The 19,055-nt window shown below is 55.3% G+C and overlaps 1 protein-coding gene across 3 annotated transcripts; it reads left to right on the top strand.

Moving 5' to 3' along the window:
* The first annotated feature begins 2 nt into the window (after positions 1–2).
* LOC134507754 (serine/threonine-protein kinase SBK1-like) lies at positions 3–9,218 on the top strand. 3 transcript variants are annotated; one of them, XM_063318624.1, is made up of 5 exons: positions 1,526–1,552; positions 2,161–2,321; positions 5,521–5,697; positions 5,889–6,091; positions 6,521–9,218. In XM_063318624.1, exons 3-5 carry the CDS (start codon positions 5,526–5,528, stop codon positions 7,205–7,207), a joined length of 1,062 nt encoding a protein of 353 aa, XP_063174694.1. In that variant the 5' UTR covers positions 1,526–1,552; positions 2,161–2,321; positions 5,521–5,525; the 3' UTR covers positions 7,208–9,218. The 3 variants fall into 3 exon arrangements, with proteins under 3 accessions (XP_063174693.1, XP_063174694.1, XP_063174695.1); XM_063318623.1 differs by lacking the exons at positions 1,526–1,552; positions 2,161–2,321 and adding an exon at positions 3–123; XM_063318625.1 differs by lacking the exons at positions 1,526–1,552; positions 2,161–2,321 and having other exon boundaries at positions 5,244–5,697.
* Positions 9,219–19,055: the final 9,837 nt, after the last annotated feature.

Genomic DNA, 19,055 nt, shown 5'->3' with positions numbered 1-19,055 from the left:
AAATGTGGGAAACTGAGCGTCTGCCTGCACCATGCCTGTGCCCGGGGATGTGGGCACCCAGCCCCACGAGGCACCATGGGGTGCCTGCGCACAGCCATGTCCACGCTGTGGGGCCTCAGTGGGGTGAGTGCAGGGATCCTGCTGTCCCAGGTGTGGGGCTGAGCCCAGCCTGGCCCCCTGCCCACACTCCCCCCGTGGCCTCTTGACCCTGTTATGAAACAGCTCGTTAGCGCTAATCCCTGCAGCCACCTGTCCCGCTCCCAGCAGCCAGCCTGCCGGGGAGGGGACCATGCCTGCGGCTCTGCCCCATGGAATGTGGGGCAGGGGCCGGACTGGGTCTTGCTGGGAGGCAGGTGGGGGGCTGGGGCAGGTGGGGCAGCAGGGCAGGAACTGGGGCAATGGGGTTTGGGGGACAGAGGGGCCAGGTGTGGGGCAGTGAACTCAGGGGTGCAGAGGGGCAGAGAGTGAGTCAATGGAGTCAGGGGGGCAGAGGGTCAGGGCATGGGGCACTGGGGGCCAGAGCTTGCAGACGGGGAGGGTGTGGGGCAATGGGAGCTATGGGAGCAGAGAATGTGGGTGCTGTGGGGCCAGGGGCTGCAGAGGGGGAGGCCATGGGGCAGTGGGGGCCAGGGTTGCAGAGGGGCAGGGTGTGGGTCTATAGGGGCCAAGGGGGCAGAGCGGTGGGGTGTAGGGCAATGGGGACCAGGGGAGCAGAGGGTGTGGGGGCAGTGGGACCAGGGGCTGCAGAGGGGCAGGGCACAGGGCAGTGGAGCTCTGGGTGTAGAGGGTGTGGGTGCCGTGGGGCCAGAGGGGCAGGCCATGGGGCAGTGGGACAACAAGGGGGCACATCTCCCCCCTGCGATGACAGAGGGGGAATTTGGGGATGCCGTCAGGGGCAGAGAGGATGGGGGCACTGGGGCGGTGGCTTATGGGGCTCAGCACTGGGCTGTGCCCCCCCGCCTCAGCCCCAGCCCTGGGGATGAGGACAGGGACAAGCTGGTGCCACCTGGCCCGGCTGCCCGCTGGCTATTTCGGTGCCCCCGCAGCTGTCCGTCCCTCCGCCCCCGTGGCCCTGCCACCGCGCTCCCTCCCACGCTCCCGGGACTCCGGCCAGCGAAGGTTCCCCCCCCGGCGGGGGCACGGACAGGGACAGGCGCCCGCATCCTCCGCATGCCACTGAGGCCAGAGACGTGCCTGTGGGGCTGGACGGCCGGACCATGGGGGTGGTCCCCAGTGGGGCAGGGGGATCACAACCCTCTGATTCCTGCCCCATGGAGGGAGCTGGGGGGGCACCCCCCTGGGAGCAGCCCCTGCTCCCCGCGGGGGGTGGGTAACAGCGGGGCACGACCTTTCCCCTGTCGGCCGCCCGCCAAGCGGGTCCTGCTAATGTGCTGTCAAATATTAATTACCTTCCAGCGGGGTCGGGGTCAGGGCTCCGCGAGCAGATGGGCTGGGGGGAAAGAGCAGGTGGGGAGGGAGAGGGAGCGGGAGGGACGCGGCCCTGGGGAGCTGGGGAGAGGGAGGTGGCCGTGGGAAACAGCGGGGGGCACGGGTATTGCTGTGAGAAGTGCAGAGAGGGAGATGGTCATGGGAAGTGGGCAGAGGGAGGGGTACGATCGTGGGAACTGGGGAGAGGGATGAGTATTATTGTGGGAAGTGGAGAGAGGGAGATGGTCATGGGAAGTGGGGAGAGGGAGGGAGGAGGTGGTGGGAACTGGGGAGATGGAGAGGTGATGGTTGTGGGAACTGAGGAGAGAGAGGGAGATGGCCATGGGAACTGGGGAGAGGGATGAGTATTATTGTGGGAAGTGGGGAGAAGGAGGGAGTAGTTGGTGGGAACTGGGTGGGAAGAGGCACAAGTATTATTGTGGGAAGTGGGGAGAGGGACGAGTATTGTTAGAGCAAATGAGGAGAGGGAGAGGGATGGCTGCGGGAAGTGGGGAGAGGGAGGGAGATGGTCCTGGGCAATGGGGAGAGGAAGGGAGACGGTTGTGGGAAGCCGGGGAGAAGGAAGGGTATGGCCCTGAAAACTGTGAGGGAGGGATCCAGCCGGGGGACCATGGGAGAGGGTGGATGCTGGGGCAGGCACAGCCCTGGGGTGCGGGTGGAGGGATGACCAGGGTGCCCTGACCCCTGGGTGCTGTCGTCCCCCCACCCCAGCCCGAGGAGACCCCCCAGCACCTGCATGGCTGACCGCCGCGTTTCGGCACGGCCAGTACTTCCTTGGCAGGACACCGGGTGCGTGTGCCGCCAGCCGGGCTCTGCCAGCCCCATCCCAAAATAGACCCCCCAGGAACGCGCCCCGCTGAGGGGGCCCAGATGTGAGTCAGAGCTGGGGGGGGGGGGGGCGGACAGCGGGGAACGGGGCGGGGGTGGCGTGGCCAGGGCTGAGGACGCTGGGGACAGTGGTGGAGGGGGCTCGGTGTGGGGACGACGTCTCCCAGGGTTGGTGCCAGCCCCATGGGACGATGCCTTGGTCCTGGAGATTGCAGGGGGTCAGCAACCAGGGCTGGCATCCCCACTCTGTCCCCAGATCACCCTGCCCCACATCTGGGGGTCTGGCACCCACTGCTTGCTCCCGGTCTCTGGCCCTCACCCCTGTGGGAGCAGTCTGGCACGTAGGTGGGTGAAGCTGGAGCTGTGAGATGCTGGGTGGCTAGGGGACACACGACAAAACGGGTCACCCCTGTCCTCTCAGGGAGGTGGCACCGGAGAGGGGAAACTGAGGCAGGTGGAGGGATGCCCATGACTTTCTGCATCCTGCCGGGATGCCACCGCAGCGGGATGAGGGGTCATGGCCAGGCCGGGGCTGGGGCTGTGCTGGGACGTGGCGGGGCCGGGGGTGGCGTGGGGGGGGACTGTGGCAATGGGGGTAGGTGGTGTGTGGTTGTGGCATGGCTGGGCTGGACTGTGGCATGACCGGGCTGTGTCATGGCACGGCTGGGTTGTGTCACGGCATGTCTGAGCCGTGTTGTGGCACTGCTTCGTTGTGTCCTGGCGTTGACGGGCTGTGTCGTGGCATGGCCGGGCTGTGTCGTGGCATGACTGAGCTGTGTTGTGGCATTGCTGTGCTGTGTCATGGCATGGTTAGGGTTGCGCTGTGGGATGGCAACTGTGATGGCATTGCATGGGGGACAGACAGAGAGGCATGGGGTGCAGGCAGGGCACTGCACGTGGGGACAGACAGACGTCAAGGAGCACGGCTCAGTGAAGTGGGTCGGATGGGGAGGCAGCACTGCGAGGAAGGACAGAGGGACAGGATGGAGCGCCGCATGGGGGGACAAACAGGTGGCATGAGGCAGCTGTCACAGAGGACTGTGGACGTGGACAGACAGAGAGAATGATGCATGGTGTGGGGGGATGGACAGAACAGGGTGCCTGGAGGGGGATGGACAGACAGCACAGGCAGGGGCAGCAAAGATAAGCAGCAAGGTGTGTGGGGACAGATGGACCAGGCACTGTGTGGGATGGATGGATGGAGGGAGGGATGGATGGAGGGAGGGAGGGAGGGAGGGATGGATGGATGGATGGATGGATGGATGGATGGATGTACGGGCAGTGTGGAGGACAGCTTGCAGGAACGGATGGACAGAGCGTGGTGCTGGGAACAGGCCCCCTCTCTGGGTGAACAAGCAGCTCGGAGACAGACAGACAGACAGTGCAGAGCAGCGTGCTGAGGGACAGCCACAAGGCCTGCATCCTGCTTCCCCACCCCGCATCGGGCGCACTGAGCCCACCGCACGGCTCAGCCCCCATCCCCATCCTGTCCCTCTGTCCCCCCGTTCAATGTCCTGTCTGTCCCCCATTCTCAGCTCTACCCTGTCTGTCTGTCCCACCATTCAATGTCCCATCTGTCCCCCATCCCCAGCTCCATCCTGTCCCTCTGTCCCCCCATGCAATGTCCTGTCTGTCCCCCATTCTCAGCTCCATCCTGTCCATCTGTCCCCCCCATTCAATGTCGTGTCTGTCCCCCATCCCCAGCTCCATCCTGTCCCTCTGTCCCCCCATTCAATGTCCCGTCTGTCCCCCATCCCCAGCTCCATCCTGTCCCTCTGTCCCCCCGTTCAATGTCCTGTCTGTCCCCCATCCCCAGCTCCATCCTGTCCGTCTGTCCCCCCATGCAATGCCCTGCCTGTCCTGCCTCCTGCCTATCTTTGGCCCTCGGCACGCGTTGGGGCTGACACATGTTCCCTGCGCGCGAGCGGCAGAGATTAGCGCGGGCCGGTGGCATGGGAGCGGGCAGGAAAGTCTGAGTCACAGCTCCCGGTGCCAGGGGCGGCTGTGGGGCTGGGGGCAGCCAGCCGCGCCCTGGGAGCACCCGACCCTGCTGGGACACACGGTGGGGGACGCAGGTGAGGCATGCACTGCTCCTGGGCTGCTCGGCTGTCCCCATGCAACCCCAAGGGACACTCGACCCTGCCTGCTGCTTCTGGCTTGCTTGCATGGCCCTCTTGGCTGAGCCCCACGGCAGTGGGGGGTGTGTTGGGGGGGGACAGGCTGGTTGTCCTGGCCCTGCACACCTGGAGGTGTCAGTGGTGGCGGTGACCTCGCTGCAGCTGTGCTGATACAGGTGGCTATGGGTGGTGGGATGGGAGAAGGGTCCAGGGTCCTGCTTCAGGGCTGGGGATGGAGGAGCAAAGAGTCATCCCTGGCTCCCTGCAATGGGGGGATGTGGGGAGGGACAGAGCCAGCCCTGACCCTTGCAATGGCGGGGGACGTAGGGTGGAGCGATGGAGCCCTGACTGCTGCTGTGGGGTGATCTGGGGGGTGATGTGGAGCTTCCTGTCCCTTCATTGAGAGGTGACAGGGCTCACTGCCTCTCCTCTGGGGTGTGATGCGGCGCTGGCCCTCCCTCCTAACAAGGCGACACCGGAGCTCAATGGAGCAAGTGTCCCACCCTCCCCCCCAGCTCCAGCCAGGGGTGCTCAGCCCCACTGGGCAGGGGCGTTTTGGGGTCCCCATCACCTCTTGGTGTGGGGCTGCACCTTCCCATCAGCCAGGACCCCCATGGCTATGCAGCACCTGGGGCAGAAAGGCAGGGCTTGATCCCAGCCAGGGACACCGTGGGGAGAGCCCCCGGGGTGGGACTGGGCTGTACTGGGCTAAACTGGGCTGTACTGGACTTGACTGTGCTGGATTGGGCTGGACTGGACTGACCTAGAATGGGTTGGGCTGGGCTGGGCTGCACTGGACCGGACCGGGCTGGGCTAAACTGACCTGGACTGGGCTGGACTGGGCTGGACTGGAGAAGGTGACCAGGCTTGACTGGGCAGGGAAAGACTGGATTGGGTTTGGGTGCATTGTACTGGGCTGGTTGGAACTGGACTATACTGGGATGCTTCAGAGCAGGTTGGTCTGGGCTCCACTAGGCTGAGCTGGGCTAAACTGGACTGGACCAGGCTGGACTGGGCTGGACTGGGCTACACTGGGCTGTCCCAGCCGGGTGGGTGGTGCTGCCGCTGTCTCCCCGTGCAAGGGGCTGGGGCTCTGCAGCAGCGCGGGGGGCTTGGCTCTCCCCAGGGCCCATGGAGGAGTCGGACGAGGATGGGGAGGACAACGAGGAGTTCCTGGAGCGGCTGATGGTGCAGACGGGCCGCGAGGTGCCGCAGCAGGAGCTGGAGGAGCACTACGCTGTGCTGGAGGAGCTGGGCAGCGGGACCTACGGCCGCGTGGTGCTGACGGAGCCCCGGGATGGTGGTGAGGGGCACTGGAAGGAGGGCAGGGAGGGTGACCTTGCTGCTGGCTAGGGAAACCTGCTCCCCAGATGTGTACAGATGTACCCGACCCATCCAAGCCAAACCCCAGCTCTGCCCAAACCACCCTGTCTCTGCCCCATTGCTGCCCCAGAATGGGGATGACCCTGCTTCGGCTCTCCCCCTGTTTCCCAGGCTCGCCGGTGGTCCTCAAGCTGATACTGAAGGAGCAGACGGAGCGGCGGGCGTTCCTGCGGGAGTATTGCATCGCCCTGTGCCTCTCCAGCCATGCCGCCTGCCTGCGCGCCCTGCCCATCGCCTTCGAGACAGCCACACACTTCGCTTTTGGGCAGGAGCTCGCTCCCGCCGGGGATCTGTGTGCTCTGCTCAACCCGGGGGTGTGTGCTGCCCCGGGGGCTCTGTGGGAGGGGGACGGGGGCCAGGAAGGGTGGGAGGATGGAGGAGGAGGTGCCAGGACAGATTTGCAGTGGGGTGCAGTGACACTGTGCGGGGAGAGGCCCTTTGCAGTGTGGTGCATGGTCACGCTTTTGGTGGGGGGACCCTTTGCAGTGGGGTGCAAGTGATGCTGAGCACAGGAGGAGACACTTTGCAGTGGGTGCAGTGGAGGCGTGCACTGGAGGAGACACCTTGCAGTGAGGTGCGTGCTCATGCTGTGCACGGGGAGACCCTTTGCAGCACTGGCAGGTGGCTACAGGCTGCTGTGGGACAAAGCACGGGTTGGCGGTGCTGGGCAGGGGTCTGGGTGCTGCAGGCCCCACTTTGGGGAGGGGGCCGAGCAGCGGGTGAGGTTACCACCCTCCCTGCAGGAGGGCCTGGCGGAGGAGCTGGTGAAGCGCTGCGCATCCCAACTGGCCGAGGCGCTGGACTTCATGCACAGCCGTGCCCTGGTGCACCGGGATGTCAAGCTGGACAACGTGCTGCTCTTCGACCGCGAGTGCCGGCGGGTGAAGCTTGGAGACTTCGGGCTCACCCGCGTGCAGGGCTCAGCAGTGGGTGCCATGTCTGGCACCCTGCCCTACACCCCGCCGGAGCTCTGCCTGCTGCAGGGCTCTGACACACTGGAGCTGGACTCCAGCCTGGACGTCTGGGCCTTTGCCGTTCTGCTCTTCTGCCTCTGCACTGGCTGCTTCCCCTGGGCTGTGGCCACCAGCTCTGACCCCCAGTTTGAGGACTTCAGTGCCTGGCAGGGCGGCGTGGCGGGGCGGGGGGTGCCGGCGTCCTGGCAAGGATTCGGCTCTGGGGCACTGGAGATGCTTCGGCGCTTGCTGACACTAGACCCCGACCGCCGGAGCCCAGCCATCGAGGTGCAAAAATACTTGTCCCTGCCCTGGGTGACGGCCCCCAGCACCAGGGAGCCAACACCAAGCAGCTCCCGGTCCCCCCTTACCAGTGGCACAGGGGAGAGCCTGGGGGGCACTGGGGGATGGGGTGCTGCTGGTGGGGGAGGCGAGGTTCCCATGCTCCCCACTAATGCCCTGGCCCCGTGCCGGTAGCCAGCACCTCCTCTCCATCCCGGGGCTGGTGTCGTGGTGGGCAGTCCCCGGGGGTCTGGGCTCCCTGTCTGATGCCTGAGGCTTGTGGGGCTAGAAATGGGCTGCAAGCGCAGGAAGGAGAAGCGATACCTCGGGCAGCACTTGGAGACCCCAGCCCTGCAGCTGGATGCCCAGCACCTTGCAAATCGATGTCACTCAGCAGTGGTGACAACAGTCCACCGGAGCAGCGTTGCACAGCTCTGAGATACACAAGGGAAACCCAAGGCAGAAGCAGCCCACAGGATGACAGAGAGGAAAAGGAGGAGAGCAAGCAACTAATTAGAAATTAAAGCTGTTAAGGCTGATGCAAGACCTTGGCAGAGGCAAATTGTGAAATTGCTCAGCAGAGGAACCCAGAAATGCATCTGACCTTGACCTTGACCTCCTTCTTGCACCTTTGGGATGAGGAGGTTGTCACATTAGGGAAGATGCTAAACAGCCTCCCTGGGGGGTAACTGATGTAATTAGGTAGAGGTGCTAAACAGATTCCTGGGGGGTTAAGGAGCTAGAGAAACAAGTGTAAGCCCTCAAGGCATGCAGCTGAACTGGGGTGTGATGGGGCTGGGAGGAACTGCCAAGTGGATCTCTAGGACTTGAGTTAAAACCAGACAAACCTGGGATCTGGCTCTGTCTGAACAATAACACGGGCAGCGTGATTTGCACCCTTAAGGGCTGGATGTGGCTTGGCTGATATTGCAAAAGGCTAAAGAGACACAGCGAGAGGGCAAACTGGGACGGCTCTGAGTGTGCAGGAGGGAACATGAAAATCAGCTTCAACAGCTGCAAATACTCTCCATCTTCAACAAGGAAGGGACTAGACAGACTCTGGAGAGAGTTTGTGGGGTGAGCTCAAGGTTTGGAGGCTGGACAAACACCTGCCCAGGCTCAACCATCCGTCTGGTCCCCACTGGTTTTCCCATCAGCCAGCTGGGAGGAGAGCAGCGGGGAGGAGAGCAGCAGGGTCCCATGAACTTTGGTACCTAACCTTGGTGCCTCACCATGCCCGGGCAGGGCTCTGCCTGCTTGGGAGCGCAGTCCTGTGAATCTCTGCACCCCTTTGAGCAGTCTGCACCTCAGTTTTAGGATATGGGGCTCCTGGAGCTTCCTCCTGGGGCCCCTCCACGTTCTGCCTGGTGAGCTTGTGCCCACCCCACCCCAGGGACCCCCAGCTGGGGGAAGCTGCTCTGCTATCGGCAGAGGATCCATCTCCTGCATTGCCAACCCTGGTGCAAAGTGGAAGGAGAGGGAAAAAATTAGCTGAGATGACAGAATCACAGAATGGTAGGTGTGGTAGGGACCTTCGGAGACCATCTAGTCCAACCCCCTGCCAAAGCAGGTTCACCGAGAGCAGGTTGGACAGGAACGCATCCAGGTGGGTTTGGAAGATCTCCAGAGAAAGAGACTCCACCACCTCTCTGGGCAGCCTGTTCCAGGGCCCTGCGACCCTCAAAGTAAAGAAGTTCCTCCTCATGTTGAGATGGAACTTTCTGTGTTCCAATTTGTGTCTGTTGCCCCTTGTCCTGTCGCTGGGCACCACTGAAAAGACCCTGGCCCCATCCTCCTGACACCCGCCCTTTAGATATTGATAAGCATTGATGAAATCCTCTCTCAGTCTTCTCTTCTCCAGGCTAAACACACACACAGGTCTCTCAGCCTTTGTCATCAGAGAGGTGCTCCATCCCCTTGATCATCTTTTGTAGCCTCTGCTGGACTCTCTCCGATAGTTCTCTGTCCTTCTTGAACTTGAGGAGGGGGGACAGAACCAAACACAGTACTCCAGATGTGTCTTTAACCAGTTGAGGAGGGAAATGACCTCCCTTGACTTGTTGGCCACTCTCTTTTTAATGCACCCCAGGAGACCATTGGCCTTCTTGGCCATGAGGGCACATTGCTGCCTCATGGTCAACTTGTTGTCCACCAGGACTCCCAGGTCCCTCTCTGCTGAAGCTTAATAAAATTCTCTGTTATTTTGCCTCTTTTTTAAACTGTGTTTTCCCATGAACCTGCTGCTTGAGCCCTAAATCCTTCTTTTTCTCTTACTTGGGGGCAGGCAGACTCTGACCAAAGGTGGTCCAGCCCCCTCACCCCTCCATGCTGATGGGAAGTCTCTGGAGAGGAGAGGGCACATGGTCAGCTGAGAGGCATGACTAATGCCCAGCTTTGGAAACACAGTGGCTTTTCCTTTGCAGCTGCCTCTCCTGAATTGCAGCCTCGAGATGCTCGACCTGGGGGTGGCAATGCCGGGCTGGACCGTGGTGCTCCCTGTAGCTGGGGGTGGAAAACTCCCCTGTCCCAGAGGAATCATCTCACAGGTGGCATCCTGCAGCCTGTTGATGAATTTCTCCTTAACCACTCAGTTTTCCAGGCGAGGAACCCCGCCTCAGCACAGCACCAGCGCGCACGCTGTGGGGCTTCCTCCAAAGGAAATAATGCTCCATGAAAAATGCATACAGTAATGCTTGCAACAAGCAGCTTGTGAACGTATTTGAGCATGAGTTGATCCACCATCCACACAAATATATGGCTCTAGCCCTCACTCAGGCTTCCCAGTGGCCGGGGAGAGCTGGGCCAGTGAAGCTGGACAGGGTGGTCCAGAGATGCTGCTGGCTGAATGGCAAAGGGGGCATCATGCAAGGGACAGCCAAGCCCCCTGAATGATTTACGGGAGGGTCTCAGGGACTTTATGGGGGAGTGCAACCTTGCAACAGCCCCTTGTTATCAGGTAGAAAGCAGTGCAACCGTACCAGCAACAGAAAAAGCACTAGCTGCATCTCTGCTGCCAGTATGGGAGAAACCTCCTGGTCTGAGTCCACCAATCTCTTCTCTAGGGTACCAGGAAGGAGAAATCCCTCGAGGGGTCAAGATCTGCAGGATTAGGCTTCTCCTTAATAGGCAAACCCTCCCGTGTCTAGCCACCAGCATCATGGTGAGGGGGGCTGTGTGTGTGTGCGGGACACACTGCAAAAACCCTGGGCAGTGGCTGGCAGAATGGCTTTATTGAGATATCCAGAAATAATGCATATGGACACATAGCCGATCCAACGTATTTAATCTGGGGATATCCAGCTGAAGCACCAAAAGCAAACCCCAAGAGTGCTGTTGAGGGGTGGTCCCCAAACCAAGCTGAAGCATCATCACGTCACCTCCACCCTCCTCCTCCCCAGACAGGAGTGAAGTTGCATACAAGACGTTAGAGCATATTGGAGGCTTAACTCGTGGGCGCTACTGAAGAACAGAACTGCTCCTAATTCTTCTTTCAGGATGGACTTTAATGGGAAAGAGAGGAAAGTCACGTTGGGAGATAGCAGCACTTGTGGAGAGATGCAGCTATCAGGCTCTTGGTGTTGCAGGGGCAGGCACAGAGCAACACGAGAACAAAGCCTCTCGACTGCTGCTGTAGTCAACAGAGCTCCCAGCAGGGTCTTGGAGGGTCTCAGGGGTTCTTCCATGGCTTGTACTGACCCACAAGTCTTGTGTAGGTCAACCTTGTGTCACCTGCCTTGGTCTGAACCTGTTGTTGCACTTCGCAGCTAGAAGACCAGATGCAGGGGGAAATGCTTAGGAGATTAAAATCCCCTCATGTCTGCTTGTGTTCCTTAAAACCCACTGAAAACAAGGCACTTGCACTCAGAAGAGGTTGCAGAAACCCCAACTCCTCAAATGCCCAATTGATGGTCCAGACATTTTGGCATCACCACCAGGGACCCCTCCTGGGCACTCCAATGAGAAACAATCAGAGATGACTTTTGGCTTCTTTGAGGATTTTTTTATGGTGTTTTTTTTTGTTGTTGTTGTTGTTGCTGCTGTTGTTTGGTTTTGGTTTTGTTTTTCTTTTTTTTTAACTCTGCTTTTCTGAGAAATGGGAATTATTTGCAAGGTTTGCCATTGCGGGCAGATCCAGGGTTGCAGAGCCGTGTGTTTAACCCCCAGAATTTATTCAGTGAGATACAGTATAGATTACTGTCAGGGCCAGTGATTTAGTCTCACTTCTCTTGATTATTTTTGATTAATTGGTGTTTCTCCTCAGTTGCTTCCCTCCTCGATGATGTAAGTGGCGGAGAAACAAGTAGGATAACACTTCCTATAAGCTGCAGATTTTTCTTGAGAATTGTAGCGGGTTACTGCAAAATCCTAAAATTATGTCAAGGATCTGGCAGTTCAGGACTTTAGGATTTCTGTGTGGGAAACGACTGCTTGTTGCACTGAAACCAACCCTGCTTTGACAGTCATGCTGATTCAGATTCTGGAAAACTCCTTTCAACTCAGCAGTGAGCCCACTCTGAATTTTAAGCGAAGCAGCTCCATATCCTCAATGACCATCAGGAATGGATTTTTTTTTTAATTTAAATTTTTATTAAAATATTCATGACAATATTTAGTTTAATATTATTTTTTAATCTCTCGAGGGGGAGTTGGATGAAGGCAGTGTCCTTTCATTCTGTTTCTCTCCAAGAAACGATGTCCCGATGAGTGCTCAGAAAAGGACCTCCTTTGCTGCTAAGCACCCCCATCTTGTGCAGTTATTTTGTTTAGTAAAGTTGCAAATTGCAAATGCCAGCACGTTCCCCTTAGAGCTGCACTCTCTACCGTTTACAGTCATAGAATCACAGAACGGTTCGGGTTGGAAGGGACCTTAAAGATCACCTAGTTCCAGTCCCCCCTCCCCTGGGCAGGGACACCTCCCACCAGACCAGGCTGCCCAAAGCCCCATCCAGCCTGGCCTTGAACATCTCCAGGGATGGGGCAGCCACAGCTTCTCTGGGCAACCTGTTCCCGTGTCTCACTACCCTCATGGTGAATAATTTCTTCCTAATATCTAATCTCAATCTACCCTCCTCCAATTTGAAGCCATTACCCCTTGTCCTATCACTACAGTCATCTTCTTTAAACCTCTATGCAAGACCTCAACACATAACTGGCACTTGACGAGCTCTTTTTCTGGCTCAGACCAGGCTGATTCCTGATTCTCCTCACTGTCTTTCCTTGGGAAGGGCTGTATGTCCTCTAGGATCTTTTTGTGGGTGCACAGCTCAGACGTCCATTCCTCCTCGCAACAACCTCATCTACAGCAGGCCCTTTGCTCGACTCCTCTCTCCTTGATGTGGGTGCAGCTTTTTAGGGGCAAGAGGAAATTGCCCTGGGGTGTGGGAGGAGGGCAGAGGCAGCCTCCTAAATCTCCCATTGCAGTTCCATGCCCAACACAGGGCCTGGACATGTTGGAAGTGGTTGCTGGGACCCTTCTATGACAACTCAAGTGCGGTTATCCTTTTATTTCTATTTTAAACCAGAAAAAACATCTCTGCATTCCATAGCAATATACAGATGTGCAAGGTACCAGTTTCTTCAGAGTGGAGAAGGCAAACAGCTGGGAGCACTCCCAGGGGTTTATCACAATTATTGCACACTTGTTTAATGATTTCTAGCTGAGGGATGGGACTGACTCACCCTCTCTTTTGCTTCACCGTGTGTTTTCTTAGAGAGTAAAGGGAGAAAATGTCCAGATGACATGGCTCTTTGAGCATGGTGAAGTGCTGCACACCAGAAGTGGCCAGGGTCAAAGGACCATGCCCGTGCCCTGAGAAACCCTCATCCAAGTTTTCCACTGGTAAAAGAAAATGCTCATGAATGCGCCTTCTCTGCTCCTCTGTCAGAATAAGTGGACTGAGGGCTTCCTGTCCTTCAGAGGAAAATCATAGGCTGGAAAAAATTAATTTCTGGTCGCAAATTCCGATTGCAAACTGCAATCGCAGAGTGATTTGAGGATGGTCCTTGCAGTAGCTGTACCTCCTGGTTAGACAAGACAGCTCTTCAGCAACAGATCATTTCTGAGCCTGCTCAACCATTCTGCAAGTCACAGCTGTTGTGTGAATAATATTGTTGTTTTCTAGGTGTTGCACAAATTGCTCCATTTCCTGCTCAAATCTTCTGCTTTGCAGAAGCTGGCACACAGTTGCATGGGGGTGTCCCTGCTCTTTTTTCTCTAATGCCACAGAGAGACGACATGACACCAACTTTATGTTCAAGTGCATTGGCATTTATAATGTGTGAGGGAAAGAAGTGACCACCAAACTTTACAAAAAACGTTCTTGAATCTCTGGATGAATCTGGAAAGCTGGCAGATGCTCTTATTACTCTAAGTTTATAATTTTGATGGTGCTATTTAGAGAGACTGAGCCCTTGCTGAGGCCAGACCCCCTTTTGTTGCCAGCCACCAGAAGCCCAGGCTCATGATGTGCCTTCCATCACTCTTGCCTCTGTTGACTTTTTCTTCCCAAAGAAGCCATCTCCTGACTAGGCCTTTGGCTCTTGTCCTTGCAAAAAGGCTGACAACGTTCCCAGCCCTGGCAGATTCATTTGAGCTGAGGTGAGAACACTTGGTGGGACGTTTGCTGAAAAGCAGGCCATCCTTGGAGCTATAGAAAGGCCATTTGTGGATGCTGAAACCATTTCCTTGGAGTCGCACTAGATGTGCCTGGTTGCAGTGTGCACGGATGAAGGATTTGACCCACCAAGTAAAGGAGTTCTTCCTATGATCCCCTCTTGCTGTGTCCACCTCTTCCCACAGTGACAGCATTTGTTCCTGCAGCCTTTCTCTGACCAAGCCAGGACCTGCTCAGCCCAAGTTCAGTTAGTGGTGTCTCCTTTTGGAAGCTGGGGGCTTTCACATTGAATGTTTTAGTGACCCCAGTGTTAACATAAGCCACAAAGGGGATATTCTACCTTTTCATCAAACTACTGTCATCTTCCTTCTTTTTTTTCAGGCTCTGGGCTCTGAGAGCGCAAGAAAAAACAGCTAAGACATTTCCCCTGAAAACTGGGGAATCTTCTTCCCCCAAAGAAAAGAAGCCATGAGTGTGGACTGAATTCCTTTTCTTTTTTCATTGCTGGCAGGTGCTTGGAGCCCAGGTTGCAATGAAATGCCTGGGATAGCAGACTGTACCTTTCGTGTAAATCTCAAGGGACTCATTTTTGAACCGGATCCTGGGAGCTCTCAGCCCCACCTGCTGCAGTGGATGGTGCTGAGGTGCATTTTGCTCCGCTACTCCACTCCCTAGAGTATAACTCTTACATTCTGTGAGCTTGGTTGTAACAGAAGAAGTAAAAGTTTAGGGGAGCCCATTTGAACTGTGAGTAACAAAATCTGCCTTGGTTGTGAGAGACTGGGCATTGGCTTATGTCTTGGAATGTGTCTTAATTCATTGAGAAAAGTCCTGTAGAGGACCACTGTCCAAAGATTGCCAAGCTCTGCTGAAATCTTATTCCTCTTTGTCGTGGTTTAACCCCAGCTGGCAGCCAGAACCAAGCAGCCGCTTGCTCACTCCCTCTGGTTTAGATGGGGGAGAGAATTGCAAGAGTAAAAGTGAGAAAAACTCCTGGGTTGAGATAAAGACAGTTTATCAGCTAAAGCAAACGCCACGCATGCAAGCAAAGCAAACCAAGGAATTTAATCACTGCTTCCCATTGGCGGGCAGCTGTTAAGCCACGTCCAGGACAGCAGGGCTTCATCATGTGTAACGGTTACTCGGGATGACAAATGCCATCACTCCAAACGTCCCTCCTTCCTTCTTCTTCCTACAGCTTTATATACTGAGCATGACGTCACATGGTGTGGAATAGCCCTTTGGTCAGTTGAGATCAGCTGTCCTGGCTGTGTCCCCTTCCAACTTCTTGTGCCCTCCCAGCCTGCCTGTTGGTGGGGCAGTGTGAGCAGCAGAAAAGACCTTGACTGCCTAGTAACAACCAAAACCATCCATGCGTTCTCATTACTGTTTCTCATCCTAAATCCAAAACATAGCACTACACCCATTGCTAGCAAAAAATTTAACTTCATCCCATCTGAAACCATGACACTTTCACATCTGGGAAATGTGAGTCCTCTTTCTCAGTTCCTCATGAGCATCATGGTTATAACATGTTCATGTTGAATGCACCATGGTCACAAAATTGAGTACACAAAGTTGGCAGAGAGATCCAGGAATTTGCTCCCCAGAGTGTGACTACTCATAAGCTAAGGGCTGGGTGAGATACAGTGATACCAGATCTCCAACAAAACATGTCACTAAGGCAATCACAGTGAAGCCTCAGAGAACTTACACCATGAGGGAGCAGACCTGCTCACTGCTCCTTTTGGAGCTGCCGTAGACAGTGCCGTGAAAGGTTTTCCTCTTCCATGCTTTCTTGGTCTCCTCCCACCACCTGCCTTCTCCTGCAACAGAATATTTCTCCCAGGGGATCAACAGTTCCCAAGACGAACAAAGAAACAGCAGAGAAAGCCCAGGGAAAAGAGTCTTCTGACTCCTGGAGGACAATATTCCAGGAGTCTCCTGACACCTGGAGGTGCAACCCCATGTTTCTTTGCTAGTTTCTGATGTTTTATCCCATAGACCCTTGTGGGAAATGTGCCACGGGACCTTGTGAGTCTCCTAACTCATCCTTATTTCTCTCCTGACTGATTCCAGGGTCCAGATCCTCTTGGTAGCTAAAAGATGAGGCTAAGGCATGAGGGAAGTGCCAGACACAGCTAAGTGGGAGGATCAGTCTTCCCGCTTTGCCTTCAACTCTGCTCCCCGTTTTACATCACTGAATTCATAGAATCATAGAATGGTTTAGAAGGGATCTTTGAAGATCCTCTGGTCCATCTCCTTGCCATGTGCAGGGACATCTTCCACTAGACCAGGTTGCTCAATGCCCCATTCAACCAGCCCATGAACACTTCCATTGATGGGGGATCCACATCTTCTCTGGACAACCTGTTCCAGTGTTTCACCAGTCTCATCATAAAATAGTTCTTCCTTATGTCCAATCTAAACCTACCCTCCTTTAGTTTAAAGCCATTGCCCCTTGTCTTGTCACTACAGGCCCTGGTAAAAAGTATCTCTCCACCTTCCCTATAAGCCCCCTTTATATATTGAAAGGCCGAAAGAAGTTCTCCGTGGAGCGTTCTCTTTTCCAGGCTCAACAACCCCAACACTCTCAGCCTGTCTTCACAGCAGAGGTGTTCCAGCCCTCTGACCATTTCCATGGCCTCCTCTGGTCTCTCTCCAACAGGTCCATATCTCTCCTGTGGTGAGGGCCTCAGAGTGGGACCCAGAGCTCCAGGTGGGGTCGCACCAGAGTGGAGTAGAGGGGGAGAATCACCTCCCTCGACTTGCTGGCCAGGATATGCTCGGCCTTCTGGGCTGCAAGAGCACATTGCCAACTCATGTACAATTCTTTTCCTTCGTCCCCGCCCCCTCCCCAGTATTTTAGACTGCTTCACAGTTGGTGATGCAATGCTCAGGAAGGGCATTCTGTCTGTTGATGGGAAAGTAATTATGTGAAAAGGCCTTGTTCTCCTGCAGGAGCACCTTCTGCTTCAGAAGCCTGTGATCAGCACATGAGCACATGACGGAGAAGAAATCCTCCTGCACACATGTGTCTTGGTGCCTGTTTGTAGGTGGCTCCCTCCATGCCCAATCAGCTCTCCCAAGCAGAAAGATGAAGGCATGCATGAGTGCAAACTCGATCACCGAGGCAAATCTCCGATTGCACACTCAAAATGTGAAAATCATAAAAGGGCAGTATGTGACACAGAGAGATGGAATTATTGGGCCACGTTAGATGTAGGAAAGCATAGCTATAGGGGTACTGATTCTGCAAAGGTTTCTTACTGAGTCTTCCTTTTGACATTAAATTCCTTCTTTTGAATCTGTAGTCTCACAAAGCACATAAGAACATTTTGGTCACTTGTTATCCTAGAAGTCTCTCCGCAAAGCAGGTTGAAACCTTCAGTTCACCAAAAAGAAAAGCTTTGTTTTTAAAATGGAGACTCCTGAGATGAAAAGAAGGGCTACTGAAGACAGCAGAAAGCATTTGGTAGGACTGTGTTTGCTAATCCCCAATGCTGCGCTGTCTGTTGTAGGGAAGAGGCAAGCACTGATCATCAGGGCAAAACTTGAACTCAGAAGGGGATCATTTATTTGCAAACATGCCCCATATGCCTGCAACAGCCTTTGAGAAGATTTTCTCTCTCCTTGCAGAAATCCTGCATTGCTGAGAATAAGGTTCCCAGTCCCCACGTGTTCACCAGTGCAACAGCTGAGCCTCTGAAAAATCCAAGAGAGTTGTGAAAAAAAGCTGCAAAAAAGAAAAAGCCACAGAACCTGGAGATAAAGGTCTAAAGATGTGCCAAGTGAAGAGATCTGCTCTCCTGCTGGAGCTCTGGGGCTTTTAAACCTCATCCTGCAACATTCGCAACCATAATTAGATTTTTTTTTGATGATGTCCCTATGCTGACAGTTCTTGGTTTTTTTAATTTGGTTTTAATGCTACCTCTTGCAGACATGCAAAGGATACTGCCAGACTCCTCTAGTGTCCACTGAAGGCCTGAAAGTGAGGAAGTTTGAGTGCAAGAAGAAACCCATGGTCAGCCCTCTGCTGGGGGCAGATGCTTCTGGGCAGCACAGCTCAGCAGATGCCAATGAGAGATGGCTACCACCCAACCGAGCTACAGAAAGGATGGACACGGTGAGGATGGTGGTGAGCATAGAGGGTGAAGTCATGCTCACCCGCCTCAAAATCCCTGGGCTCAGTGGTGCCTGGGCTTATAGTGCTCATAGAATCAAAGAATTGTCTAGGTTGGAAGGGACCTTTCAGATTATCGAGTCCAACCATCAGTCTAACACTGCCAAACCATCACTAAACGATGTCCCTAAGGACCACATCTACCCGTCTTTCAAATACCTCCAGGGATGGTGATTCCACCCCTTCCCTGGGCAGCCTGTTCCAATGCTTGATAGCCCTTTCGGTGAAGAAATTTTTCCTAATATCCAATCTAAAACCTCCCCCGGCACAACTTGAGGCCATTTCCTCTCCACCCTATCACCTGTTCCTTCGGAGAAGAGACCGACCCCCACCTCTCTACACCCTCCTTTCAGGGAGTTGTAGAGAGCAATAAGATCTCCCCTCAGCCTCCTTTTCTCCAGTCTAAACGACTCCAGTTTCCTCAGCTGGTCCTCATAAGATTTGTTCTCCAGACCCCTCACCAGCTGCGTTGCCCTTCTCTGGACCCACTCCAGCACCTCAGTGTCTTTTTTTGTGGTGATGGGCCCAAAACTGGACACAGTATTTGAGGTGGGCCTTCACCAGTGCTGAGTACAGCATGTGAGTCACAGTTCTGCAAGAGCAGCTTGGTCAGGAGAATTAATGCTCAGCACTGCAGATAGTAAATCAGGGCATGAAGTTTCTACAGTTGGGATCAGTGAGGAAGAAGTTAACTGGGATTGACTGTTTCTTGTGGTAGTGGTTGGGGGGGTAACGAGGGCGGTAAAGGATAAAAATGTGCAGATGGAAGAAAGAGAGGAAATGGGAATATAGAGGAAGGAAAACTTGTGAGTGGGGTTGTCCAGTGGTACCACATGGGCACCACGCCTTCAGCAGGTCAACATGCAGCAAAACGGTGGTCACCCTGGTCCTACTGCAGGATCCTACTCTGCATTTGGGAGGAGCCCAGACAACCTTCCCAATGGCGATGAGGAGCAGGATTCCAGCAGTGCTGCAGCATCCAGGGGGTGGATCTTCTCAAAGACACTGGATGCATCAAGGAGGCAAAGGCATAGAGAGAAGGGATAAAGAGAGGGGAGAATATGGGCATGGGGGATTCAGACTCATGGGAATCAGACATGTGGTGTCCCAGGTGATGGAAGACTTGGGGAGAGAGGAGCATGAAGGTGGTGGTCAGGGAGACACACTGGCTTTGAAGGAGGTTTCTTAGTGGCAAGATCAGGTATATCTGCAGTAAAAGGAAGTACATTAATATCATAACCCAACC

Source organism: Chroicocephalus ridibundus, chromosome 27 (genome assembly GCF_963924245.1).
Source record: "Chroicocephalus ridibundus chromosome 27, bChrRid1.1, whole genome shotgun sequence".
Taxonomy (NCBI): Eukaryota; Metazoa; Chordata; class Aves; order Charadriiformes; family Laridae; genus Chroicocephalus; species Chroicocephalus ridibundus.
Note: the sequence above shows the minus strand (reverse complement) of the source record. Positions and strands in the feature narration are given on the sequence as shown.

Coding starts and splice junctions, on each gene's coding strand:
- LOC134507754 (XM_063318623.1), top strand. CDS start 3: ATGTGGGAAACTGAGCGTCTGCCTGCACCATGCCTGTGCCCGGGGATG. Junction 5,698..5,888: donor GACGGAGCCCCGGGATGGTG/GTGAGGGGCACT, acceptor CCTGTTTCCCAG/GCTCGCCGGTGGTCCTCAAG. Junction 6,092..6,520: donor GTGCTCTGCTCAACCCGGGG/GTGTGTGCTGCC, acceptor CCCTCCCTGCAG/GAGGGCCTGGCGGAGGAGCT.